Here is a 13,177-nt window from a genome sequence, read left to right as displayed (position 1 = left end):
GTATTTTGAAAAACTTATGTATTGCAACCAAGTGGAATTTTATCCCAGCATTATGTATAATAGTAAAAATTTCAAAAACAACCTAAATGTTCTCTGAGAAATGGCTAAATAAATTTTGGTACATTCATACAAAGCAATATAATATAGTCATTAAAACTGATTTTAAACAACAACAAAAATAATCCTCATAAAATTTATATGAAATTTAAAATACATTATAATTAAAAATGTTTAAGGGGAAAAATATGCATAAGGAGAAAAGAAAATTCACCAAAACAAATACAGAGGTCCTAAGGAAGAGAGATCATAAATGACTTTTTTCTATTAAAAAGTCTAGATTATTAAGCAATTAATACCCAGAATATATAGAGAACTCCTAAAAATCCAACAAAAACAATTCAAAAATGTGCCAGGAACTTGAATAAACATTTCTCCAAAGAAGATATACAAAGATGTTCAAGAACACTAATTATTAGAGAAATGCAAATCAAAACTACAATGAGATATCACCTCACACCGGTTAGGATGGCTACTATCAAGATAAAACAGAAAATAACAAGGGTTGGGGGGATGTGGATAAATTAGAACCCTTTGTGCACTGTTAAGAATGTAAAAAGATACAGCTGCTACGGAAATAGTATGGTGGTTCCGGAAAAAAATAACCGTATGACCCTGCAATTTCTCTCTGGGTATATAACCAAAAGAATTGAAAGTCGGGTCTCAGATATCTGTACCCCCACGTTCAATAGTTCAATGCCTCATGTTCATGTTCAGTGCCATAGCAGCATTATTCACAATAGCTAAACATGTAAATAATGCAAGTGTCTATCAACGGATGAATGGATAAGCAAAATGGAATTGTATTTAGCCTTAGAAAGGCTTTTATTTTAAAGCACTGTATTCAGCCTTTAAAAGAAAGTTCTGATATATGCTACGACTTAGATGAATCTTGAAGACATTATAATAAGTGAAATAAGCCAGCCACAAAAAGATATACTGTATGATTTTGGCCAGACGTGGTGGCTCACGCCTGTAATCCCAGCACTTTGGGAGGCTGAGGTGGGCACATCACTTGAGGTCTGGAGTTCGAGACCAGCCTGGCCAACATGATGAATCCCTGGCTCTACTAAAAACACAAAAATTAGCTGGGCGTGGTGGCGCATGCCTGTAGTCCCAGTTCTCAGGAGGCTGAGACAGAACCGCCTGAACCCAGGAGGCTGAGGATGCCGTGAGCCGAGATTGCGCCACTCACTCCAACCTGAGTGACAGAGCAAGAATCCGTCTTAATAAAAAACAAAACAAAACATACTGTTTGATTCCACTTATATGAGATAGAGTAGTCAAAATCATAGAGATAGAAAGCAGAATGGTAGTTGCAGGGGCTGAAAGAATGAAAAGTTATTGTTTAATGGATTGTAGAGTTTTCAGATTTACAAGATGAAGAATTTTGAAGATGGGTAGTGGTGATGGCTGCATTACATATGAATGTATTTAATACCACTGAACTGTACACTTAAGATTGTCTTATGTGTATTTTATCAAAATTTATAAAAACTGAAAAGGATTATATCAAAGGTAAAAAGTCTCTAATATTATATATGCTCACATACTTTAATAAAATATACTTTATTTGTTTTGAGTCAGAGTCTTGCTGTGTCGCCCAGGCTGGAGTGCAATGGTGCAATCTCAGCTCACTGCAACCTCCACCTCCCGGGCTCAAGCGATTCTCATGTCTCAGCCTCCCAAGTAGCTGGGATTACAGGCGTGTGCCGCCACACCTGGCTAATTTTTGTATTTTTAGTAGAGATGGGGTTTCACTATGTGGCCCAGGTTGGTTTCGAACTCCTGGGCTCATGCAATTCGCCTGTCTCGGCCTCCCAAAGTGCTGGGATTACAGGTGTGAGCCACTGTACCTGGCCATAAGATATACTTTAATAAAAGTAATACAACACGGAAAAGTAAGGAAAAGAATCTTATTTTTCAAACAGTTATTTTTTGAGACGGAGTCTCGCTCAGTCACCTAGGTTGGAGTGCAGTGGCGTGATCTCTGCTCACTGCAAGCTCCGCCTCCCAGGTTCACGCCATTCTTCTGCCTCAGCCTCCCGAGTAGCTGGGACTACAGGCACCGGCCACCATGCCTGGCTAATTTTTTTGTATTTTTATTAGAGACGGGGTTTCACCGTGTTAGCCAGGATGGTCTCGATCTCCTGACCTCATGATCCACCTGCCTCGGCCTCCCAAAGTGCTGGGATTACAGGCGTGAGCCACTGCGCCTGGCTTGAAACAGTTCTTAGAGGAACAGGTTTTGACATCCTAACATCCTAAAGACACATTTTTTTAAAACTGTTCAGTGCAAATCACATTGTTTCATGTAATCATTTTATCAGAAAATAAAATAGGCTCATTGTGACTGGAAAATATAATTTGTGCTATATTAGTAGCAGAAAGTATAAAATTGCTGCTTGGGCTTAAGTGATTCTGAATGATCATGTTACCTCGTGTTTAGTCTGGGCAAGGGGTTGAAGGGAGGGGTCAAATGGCCTTACTCTGAAAGAGTACAAAACCTGGTACAGAGAAGGCTGGGTAAATGCACCACTCCATTCCATGTAAGAATATTATAATAGGTGTGCATGGGCCGGGCGCGGTGGCTCATGCCTGTAATCCCAGCACTTTGGGAGGCCGAGGCGGGCGGATCATGAGGTCAGGAAATCGAAACCATCCTGGCTAACATGACGAAACCCCATCTCTACTAAAAATACAAAAAATTAGCTGGGCATGGTGGCACGTGCCTGTAGTCCCAGCTACTCTGGAGGCTGAGGCGGGAGAATCGCTTGAACCCAGGAGGCGGAGGTTGTAGTGAGCCGAAATCACACCACTGCACTTCAGCACAACAGAACGAGACTCCATCTCAAAAAAAAAAAAAAAAAAAAAAAAAAAAAAGGTGTTCACAGGTGCTATGGGCACACACAGGAGCGGTACCTAACATTACACGGGAAGGTGCAATCTAAGCTGAGACTTAGAGACCACCTCCTGTCAGCTCAGGCTGAAGCTGAGAAGGGGAACCTCTGGACAGAGGGAGCTCAGACATCCTTGACTACAAACATCCTGACCTGATTCAGCAAGTGGTCTGGTTCCCCCTGGTGGCCCCAGAAGCATCTTGTCTGAGTTTGGGTGACCTAAGCCAGGTTTTGCTGGGTCTGTTTACCCTGATGATCTAACCAGAGCTTCTGTAATCCAGAGTCAACAGAGACCAGGCCCTGACCCCTCCTCCCCATTTCCTATCAAGGAAACCTCTTCTCTAACATGAAGAGATCTGGTCTCCATATGAAGCATTTTTCTTATAAAACTTCTCTCATTTCTCTTTTCTGTTTTTTTGTTTGTTTTTTTTTGAGATGGGATGTCTCTCTGCTGCCCAGGCTGGAGTGCAGTAGTGCAATCATAGCTCACTGTAGCCTCAAATTCCTGAGCTTAAGTGATCCTCTCACCTCAGCCTCCCAAGTGGCTGGGACTATAGGTGTGTGTGCCACCACACCTAGCTTAAAACTTCTCTCATTTCTTACTGCTCTGGTGGCTTCAACTTTAAGAATGGCAAATGCCTTTTTTGTTTCCTAACTAAATATGTAGTACACATGTTATGAAAAAGAGGCCAGCCAGTGTGGTGGCTCACACCTGTAATCCCAGCATTTTGGGAGGCCAAGGTGGGTGGATCACTTGAGGTCAGGAGTTCAAGACCAGTCTGGCCAACATAGTGAAACCCCATCTCTAGTAAAAATACAAAAAATTAGCCGGGCGTGGTGGTGCACACCTGTAATCCCAGCTACTTGGGAGGCTGAGGCAGGAGAATTGCTTGAACCTGGGAGGCAGAGGTTGCAGTGAGACAACATTGCACACTGCACACTGATAGAGCAAGACTCTACCTCGAAAAAAAAAAAAAAAAAGGGCAGGCCAGACAGTGGCTCACGCCTATAATCCCAGCACTTTGGGAGGCTGAGACAGGCAGATCATGAGGTCAGGAGATCGAGACCATCCTGGTCAATATGGTGAAACCCCGTCTGTACCAAAAATACAAAAATTAGCTGGGCGTGGTGACACATGCCTGTAATCCCAGCTACTCGGGAGACTGAGGCAGGAAAATCGCTTGAATCAGGGAGTCAGAGGTTGCGGTGAGCCAAGATCATGCCACTGCACTCTAGCCCGGTGACAGAGCAAGACTCTGTCTCAAAAAAAAAAAAAAAGAAAAAGAAAAAAAGGCAAATAAGGATGCATAATGTTTACACAGACATTGCTACTAACAATCCTATAAATACATAGCTATATCTACGTAAACATTCTAAATGGGTATCCCGGCTCCTCCATCTCTGCTCCCAGTCCCATCCCGCTTCAGGTGGAGCCAGTTCAGGAATTTGTTAACTATGTTCAGGGGAAAGGTCCCACTCATCACAACACCTCTCTAAAGGAACTATTATCAAATATAATATCAAACTTTTTCTCCTAGGATTCATCATTCATGACAATCTTTTAAAAAATCTAAGAAGTTGTATTAGTTCCCTGCCCCAAATCATCAGCTCAAGCTACACTGGCCTCTTTGCTGCTCCTTGAATACACCAGACACACATCTTGCCGCTAGGCTGTTCCCTCTGCCCAGAGCACTCTTCCCCTACACATCTACTCCCTCATCGCCTTCAAGTCTGCTCAGGTGTCACCATCTCAATAAGGATAAGGCTTACCCTGACCACATCATTTTAAATTGCACCCCGACTACAAACCTCCCACCTCCCCACTCAGACCCCCTTACCTTTCTCTACCTTTTTTCCCTCTTGAGATACTACTGCCTTCTAGGATACCATACAATTTATTTATTTACTGAATTCTTCTGTCTGTCCTCTCTAGAATGTAAGCTCCTTGAGAGCAGAGTCCTTTCTAATTTTGTTCACTGAAGCATCCCAACTGCCTAGAAAAGTGCCTGACACATCATAGGGCTCAATGACTACCTGGTGAATGAGTAGATGAATGAATGATGAATGAACGAGTTACAAGGCCAAAAAGAACAAGTCCAAACTCCTTCTATTCTCCTCTACCCACTGCCAGCAGCCCACAGCTGGTGTTACAAAGAAAATGCTTTAATGAACATGCACTGCCATCTTCTCGCCTCCCAACTCCCCTGATTCACCAAATCAATCAGCTCTACCCTCTCCCTTTTGTTTTTTGGGGTTTGTGTTTTGAGATGGAGTCTCACTCTGTCACCCAGGCTGGAGTGCAGTGGCAGGATCTCGGTTCACTGCAACCTCCACCTCCCAGGTTCAAGCGATTCTCCTGCCTCAGCCTCCCTAGTAGCTGGGACTACAGGCGCCCGTCACCATGCCTGGCTAATTTTTGTATTTTTAGTGGAAACACGGTTTCACCATGTTGGCCAGGCTGGTCTCAAACTCCTGACCTCAAGTGATCCGCTTGCCTCGGCCTCCCAAAGTGCTGGGATTACAGTCCCCTTTTGTTTTCACCTGCTTAGACTCTGCTCCTATTCAAAGGTGAAAACTCCACTGACTTCTTCCCACCGGCAGAATGTCCTGGTCCCTCTCAACTCCAAGCAGCCTCTGGACCTCCGCAACAACACTTGACACCAGCTCTCTTGTGCTCTACTTCTGCAGAAGACTGTCTGCTCCCACTAAATTAACTTTACAGTTAAGCAGTCACAGGACTCATTACTAATCTTTGCACTCCCCTGAGGGTCATGCTCAGAGAAAGGGAATCACTGCTAAAGGGAAATTTCTGCCTGAAAAGCCCCGTTTAGGACCAGTGTTCTGTTCTGTCCTTCATCCCTGGTTATCATCTGCAGCCTGAGTTAGATAACCCACATGGACATCATCAGGCCATTCAATGAGAATGCAACTGAGCCAGGGCGTTCGGGGAACATAGCTTGAAAATTAAAGTTTACAGCGGTCCTTAAAATTCACTGCTCAGAACATGAATCCACTTTCACCACTAAAAAGGTATCCTCCCACTATGGAAAAGACCAGAGTCCCTGATGAGGTGTTAAGTCATCTAATTCTCACAAGCCTATGGAGGACACTTTGCATGTAAAGGGGATAACGATCATGATGTGCTCTGGCTCTCCTCAAACCAAGTAACTGTCTTGTTTTAGTATTGTCAGGTGTCTTACTCCTTAAGGCTCATCCTTGTAAAAACAGAAACATATAATAAGAAGTAAATATATATTAGAAAAGGCAGGCCGGGCCCGGTGGCTCACGCCTGTAATCCCAGAACTTTGGGAGGTCAGGAGATCGAGACCATCCTGGCCAACATGGTGAAACCCCGTTTTTACTAAAAATACAAAAATTAGCTGGGCATGGTGGCACATGCCCAGCTGTGGTGGCTCACACCTGTAATCCCAACACGTTGGGAGGCTGAAGCGAGCACATCACTTGAGCTTAGGAATTCAAGTCCAGCCTGGAGAAACCCCATCTTTACAAAAAAAACAAAAATTAGGCCAGGCGTGGTGGCTCACATCTGTAATCCCAGCACCTTGGGAGGCCAACGTGGGTGGATCAATTGAAGTCAGGAGTTCGAGACCAGCCTGGCCAACATGGTAAAACCCTGACTCTACTAAAATACAAAAAAATTAGCCGGGTGTGGTGGTGTACACCTGTTAATCCCAGCTACTAGGGAGGTTGAGGCAGGAGAATCACTTGAACCCAGGAGGTGGAGGTTGCAGTGAGCCGAGATCATGCCACTACACTTCAGCCTGGGTGACAGAATGAGACTGTCTCAAAAAATAAAATAAACAAAAAAATACAAAAATTAGCCGGGCATGGTGGCGTGCACCATGGCAGAAGTTGCAGTGAGCCAAGATCATGTCACTGTACTCCAGACTGGGTGACAGAGACCCTGTCTCAAAAAAAAAAAGAAAAAAAAAAAAAAAAAAGGCATGATGTATTGTATGCTTAATTCACTATAAACTGCTCTTTTAAAGGACATTACTAAGTTGGTGTTTTTATCTTTTAAATTTTTTTTTCTTTTTTTTTTTTTCAGAGACGGAGTCTCACTATGTTGCCCAGGCTGGTCTCAAATTCCTGGGCTTAAACGATCCTATTGCCTCAGCTTCCCAAAGTGCTGGACTTACAGGTGTGACCCACTGTACCTGGCAACTTGGTGTTTTTATTTCAATTGATCTTGATGTCTCACACACCTAGCAACTACAATCTGTCATTTTTCCTTAATTCTAAAGAGAGTGTAGATTCAAAGATACAGGTACTATCTGGATCTTGATGTATTTTCACCAATATGTAAATCAATGGATAACCTTAGAGTTGTGACGCTTCTAGAAAATGCCCCCTCTGCCACAAGAATAAATGGGTTCACGAATCAGCCTCACATTAAGGAGAAGGCTGGACTTCTGGCGGTGGGGAGTGAGTTGCTCTATTACATTTTTGTTAAAGCAGAAAAGGACAGACACAAAAAGCTCTGGGAGAATCAGCCCTGGTTTTGTTTTTGGTTGTTTTTTATTTTGTTTTGTTTTTGCCTCCTTGCCCAAGAAAGCCCATCTCCAGCCTCTTCCTAGACGTGTTCTTACCAGGCTTCTACGACCCCTTACGGACTCTCTATGGGCCCTGGGTCAGAAGCTGGGGCTCCTCGCTCCTCACTTGCCGACAGTCACTTCCTCCTCTACAGTGTTCCATCCTGTGACCCCACTCTCTCCATTTCTTATTGACAAGAGTTCAAAAAACTGGCGTGGCATTCAGGACTCTCAAAACTGACACTTCCCAACGCATCCAATCTCAACTCCTCCCACAAGATCGCACCACACTGGCCCTCTCTACCCCACAGAGCAGCCTCCCCTTTGGGAATCCAGCTCCCCAAAGCCTGGGGTTTTGCATGGCCAGGAGGCTCCGATCGAGCCAAGCAAGTAAGGGAGTCGCCAGGCAGAGAACAATGACTGCTCCAAACACCCTTGGGAGATGGGATGGATGGATGGATGGAATGCCCAGGAGGTTAGGAACGCGTTGCTCACCTGGGGCGCGGCGGTCGGAGGCCTCGGGGCCATTCCTGCCTCGCCAGGGCCTGGCTCCGGGGCAGGAGCTGGGGAGAAAGGACAGGGCCCACTCACCCCGCTGCAACACCGACCCCACCCCGCCCCGCCCCGCCCCACCTCCGCCCCTAAACCACATCTCCAGGGGAGATGGTGGCGAGGACCGCGGAACCAGCCCGGGCCTGCCGCTCCCCATCCCCGAAATGAAAGGCTCAGCGGCCTCCCGGACACCCCCCTCCGGCCACGCCCAGTCCCCTTCGCAGGGTGGTGGGCGAGGCCCGGCTGACACCCACCAAACCCAGGAGGGGTCCCGCCCAGACCCGCGCACTCAGAATCACCGCCTCTGGGGGGCTCCGGATTTCGCGACCTCCGGCCCACCCAGAGCCTCGGGCAGCTCCTCCCGCCCCCGCCGCAGGCTCGGTTATCTCCAATTCTGATCTGCGGAGGTGCTCCCCAAAGAGGCCTCAGCCACACCGGGGTCGGACAATGGCCGCAGCGGCGGGGCAGAGCCGGAAGCGCGCCTGCGCACTCGGAGCCTCGCTCCTGCAACCCCGGGTCCACGCCGGGCGCGCGAACTACACTTCCCAGAGGCCCGCGCGCGCAAGCCCCGCCTAGGCGGCTTCCGAAGGCGCGTTAGGGACCCCTGCGAGGGCCGAGGGAGGCGGCCAGTGTGGCTCGAGTGTGCGTGTCCCTGTATTCCAGTCACTGTCCGCCTCCTCTTTGCAAGGGGCTTGTTGCTAGCTGGGGAATCGGCCCGGAAGGACCCTGGTTTCGGGGAACAATCGTACGCCCCTTTCGACGAGGCTGACGATAAAAACGCAAACATGTCAACAAGATAATGTCAGGTCCTGACTTCAGCGGTAAGAGTGACATAGGAAGGGAGTGAGACAGCGTCAGAGGGTGGGGCATTTACATCTTCGTCAAAAGGCAATTTTCCATTTCTCATTTTAGAGAAAAAAGAAACTTCGGACAAATCCGTGGCCTCCTGAGCAATGTGCAAAGGCAGATCTACTGCCGTGTTATTTCATTACTTCGTATCCCCTTACGCAGGATTTTGTTTGGGACAAGCAAACAATGATGGAAATTTTTTTTCTCTTTTTTTTTTTTTTGAGACACAGTTTCTCTCTTGTTGCCTAGGTTGGAGTGCAATGGCGCGATTTTGGCTCACCGCAGCCTCCGCCTCCCGGGTTCAAGCGATTCTCCCGCCTCAGCCTCCGGAGTAGCTGGGATTACAGGCATGCGATGCGTCACCAGGCCCGTCTAATTTTGTATATTTAGTAGAGACGGGTTTTCTCCATGTTGGTCATGCTGGTCTCGAACTCCCAACCTAAGGTGATCTGCCCCCCTCGGCCTCCCAAAGTGCTGGGATTACAGGCATGGGCAACCGCGCCCGGCCCGATGGAAATTTTCAACACAAAGATAGGTCAACTTTTAGATAACAGCTATTAGGTTTGTGTAATTATGTCATATATCACAGACATTCAGGCTACATTTCCTAGATTTCAGCTTGATTTCTTAACATTAGAGCATTGCGTACCAACATGGTAGAAAATGACTGCAACGAAATGTTCCTGATGTCACACTGCTTTATCAAAAATATGAACATTAAAAAATAAATGCTTTATGCCGGGTGCGGTGGCTCAAGCCTGTGGTGAGGCTGGCGGATCACCTGAGGTCAGGAGTTCGAGACCAGCCTGACCAACATGGAGATAGCTCGTCTCTACTAAAAATACAAAATTAGCCAGGCTTGGTGGCACATGCCTGTAATCCCAGCTACTCAGAAAGCTGAGGCAGGAGAATCGCTTGAATCTGGGAGGCAGAGGTTGTGGTGAGCCGAGATTGCACCATTGGACTCCAACCTGGGCAACAAGAGCAAAACTCCATCTCAAAAAAAACAACAAAACAAAAAAGGGAGAAAATTTCCATCACTGTTGGATTGTCCCAAACACAAAATCCTGCGCAAGGGGCTAACAAGTAATGAAATAACACGTCAATAGCACAGGGAGGCTGAGGAGGGAGGAGCCCAGGAATTAAAAGACCAGCTTGGGCAACATGGCAAAACCCTGTCTCTACAGAAGATACAAACATTAACTGGTTGCAATAGTTTGCGCCTGTGGTCCCAGCTACTTGGGAGGCTGAGGTGGGAAGATCGTTTGAACCCGGGAAGCAGAGGTTGTGGTGGGCTGTGATTTCACCACAGCACTCCGACCTGGGCGACAAAGTGAGACTGTCTCAAAAAATATATATAAAAATCAATGAATGCTTTCTATCACTGCTTTGTGAATATAGTGGTCTGGGATTAGCAGAATGCATAATTCACAAGTATGAATTAGAGTGGACCGGGAGGCCTCTCTGAGGCAAGTGACTTAGTAGCTGCAACTTAAGGCAACTGCAGGCTGGGCATGGTGGCTCACGCCTGTAATCCCAGCACTTTGGGAGGCTGAGGGGGGCAGATCACTTGAGGTCAGGAGTTCGAGACCAGCCTGGCCAACATGGTGAAACCCCATCTCTACTAAACATATAAAAATTAGCAGGGTGTGGTGGCGTGTGCCTGTAATCACAGCTACTTGGGAGGCTGTAGCAGGGGAATCGCTTGAACCCGGGAGGTGGGGGTTGCAGTGAGCCAAGATTGCACCACTGCACTCCAACCTGGGTGAGAGATGGAGACTCTGTCTCAAAAAAAAAAAAAAAAAGCCCAACAACAACAAAACAATTGCAGGTGCATAAGGGGAAAAGAATTCCAGGCTGAAGAAACTGAAGGTGCAAAAGCTCTCAGATGGGAACAAGCTTGGTGTGCTTAGGAACAGATAGATGCCTAATGTACCTTAGCAGAGTGAGGGATAAGAGAGTGAGCAGAGCAGAGGTAGGGCAGGTAGAGTGGGACTTGATGGAACAAGGCTTTGGAGGTTGTGATGAGGGGTGTGGATTTTGAGTGTGATGAGAGCCATTGGCTTAGTAACAGGAGTGGAGTCACTTATTACTATGAGAATAAGAGGAATTTTTCCTACTGTCCCAGAATTGGTAACCAGGACTCAGAGTTGAGGATTAAGTTCTGCATTCTAAGGAAAGATGAAAACATTTGGGGTGAGAACCTCTCAGGTCTTATCAAAGGAAGCTGGGTGCTGAATTCTGAATTTGCTGTTACTATTAACCATTGACGCAATGCCACCCCTCTTTTCCCAGGCTATATAAGAGTACGACGGGAAAGAAAAGGAAAAATCCGTACCCAGGCACAGTGGCCTATAATTCCCACACTTTGGGAGGCTGAGGAGGGAGGATCGCTTGAGCCTAGGCGTTCCAGACCATCCTGGTCAACATAGTGAGACCTTGTTTCTACAATAGTAATAATAATGCCAGGTGTGGTGGCATGCCGGTAGTCCCCAACTACTGGGGAGGCTGAGGTGGGAGAATCAGCTTGAGGTAGGGGAGGTTGAGGATGCAGTGAGCTGAGACCATGCCACTGTACTCCAGCTGGCATGACAGAGCAAGACCCTCTCTCAAAAGAAAGAAAAAGAATTCCTTAGACGAGTAAGCCTTCCACCTAGTGCGGAAGGCAGCGTTCACCACCACTCCTACTTGCAAGATGAATGTGAGAAAGAGCACTCAAACATTGAGCCTACCCAGGAGAGCAGAGGTTTTAAAACCTGCACTGGTACCTCCCAGAGAAAAGGGAAAGAGAACAATGCTGTTTGTAAGAAGAGCAACCTGAATTTCTGCTGTTTGTGCATGTACTGGAAAATAACTGGGCTTTTAGCCCCCAGGGGAAAGGTGCGCAGTTCACAATAGTAAGAGGCTATGGAGTTAACTGGGTGTGAGAAGAAGCTCACACCCATTTGGAGACTGAAGGAAGCTGAAGCAGAGCCGGGTGTTCCAAGTCAAGTATCTATTGGTTTCCTTTAAGGAACTCACAGATGCACTTCTGCTTCTGGGAGTGTGGCTCAGCAACTTTAATGCTGGATAAAAGAACTTAAAAATCTTTTAAAATATATTGATGAGCTAGAAAATTGGTAAGGAATACCGAGAAGCCCAAACCCAAACAAAATGAATAAACCTAGAGAGTAGTAGGCAGAACATGGAACGCTAGCTTTCACCTGGGAAGGAATACCGAGAAGCCCAAACCCAAACAAAATGAATAAACCTAGAGAGTAGTAGGCAGAACATGGAACGCTAGCTTTCACCTGGGAATCATTTGCCAAATGAGGCAAACTTGAGCTTTTTCTTTTTTTTTTTATTTCAGTCTCCGTAGAGACTGTCAAAAATTAAATTGCCAATACCTAGTATAGTTCAAGTCATTATGGCAGTGTTGGGAAAAGTTTTCAATTAGCAATAATTGTGCCTCGGATAAACCTCATTGGTTACGATACTGCCACTGCACAAAGCTAAGAGCTTTGTTTTTCATAGTCCTGTAGGCACAAGAGCCAAGTGACAAAACCCAGACCCCATCCAAAGCAGGGTATCTAATAGGAGACACTCCTCACCCCACTCAATAAAAATTGGGACTCCATAGATGAATACTCCCATGGTAGAGACTGCAAGATAAATTACCTGTTTCAAACTTTGACAACGAGTAGGGGGGTTGGTGGAGGTGGTTGGTGGATATCTTTCCTGAGAATTTGTAACCAAACCTGGTTCCTATGTGGAATTACAGCCTGTATTCACAATCCCTGGGTGGTCCAAAAAACTGCAAGCTGAGAATGTAGTTTAAATTGGTTCTCGGCTAACAGTGCTTCCAGGCATCTGGCAGAATCAAACATAAATCCAGTCTGGGAGAACTTACCTTCAGTCCAGGCTTCAAAGAACTTCCCCAGATATAATCCCAAGAAATATGAGCTCACAGCCATGAATCACAAACACAAAGCACATGCATAAAACATGGAACCATGAATGACAGACAGAAAAAATAGTATAATAATATTCATAACAACCTCAAGTACAGGGAGTTGTCAGACACAATTTATGATGTCTAATATGTTTCAAAAATTTATTTTATTTTTATTGTTTTTTGAGACAGTCTTGCTCTGTCACCCAGGCTGGAGTACAGTGGCATGATCTCAGCTCACTGCAAGCTCTGCCTCCCAGGTTCACACCATTCTCCTGCCTCAGCCTCTCAAGTACCTGGGACTACACAGTCACCTGCCACCAAGCCAAGCTAAT

At 46.2% G+C, this 13,177-nt stretch overlaps 1 protein-coding gene and 1 non-coding gene across 9 annotated transcripts in view; both read right to left on the bottom strand.

The window, feature by feature from the left end:
• The window catches only part of ZFP90 (ZFP90 zinc finger protein), a 36,854-nt gene extending 28,284 nt beyond the window's left edge, over positions 1 to 8,570 (bottom strand). The window contains exons 1-2 of one of the 8 annotated variants that reach the window (XM_019012551.4): positions 8,352 to 8,570; positions 8,006 to 8,073 (exon numbers count right to left, since the gene is read on the bottom strand). In XM_019012551.4, the coding sequence (XP_018868096.1) occupies positions 8,006 to 8,038 (33 nt within the window). In that variant the 5' untranslated portion in view covers positions 8,039 to 8,073; positions 8,352 to 8,570. Of the gene's footprint in view, positions 1 to 8,005; positions 8,074 to 8,316 lie in introns of those variants that run through there. The other 7 variants (XM_019012552.4, XM_019012553.4, XM_063700310.1 and 4 more) reach the window with 7 other exon arrangements.
• A 3,690-nt stretch (positions 8,571 to 12,260) lies between these two features.
• On the bottom strand, positions 12,261 to 12,404 carry LOC115931172 (U4 spliceosomal RNA). Its single transcript, XR_004067714.1, has one exon. It is a non-coding gene; the product is annotated as a U4 spliceosomal RNA (small nuclear RNA).
• Between the last annotated feature and the right edge of the window lie 773 nt (positions 12,405 to 13,177).

This window comes from Gorilla gorilla, chromosome 18 (genome assembly GCF_029281585.2).
Source record: "Gorilla gorilla gorilla isolate KB3781 chromosome 18, NHGRI_mGorGor1-v2.1_pri, whole genome shotgun sequence".
Taxonomy (NCBI): domain Eukaryota; kingdom Metazoa; phylum Chordata; class Mammalia; order Primates; family Hominidae; genus Gorilla; species Gorilla gorilla.
This window is presented reverse-complemented; position numbering and strand designations above follow the sequence as displayed.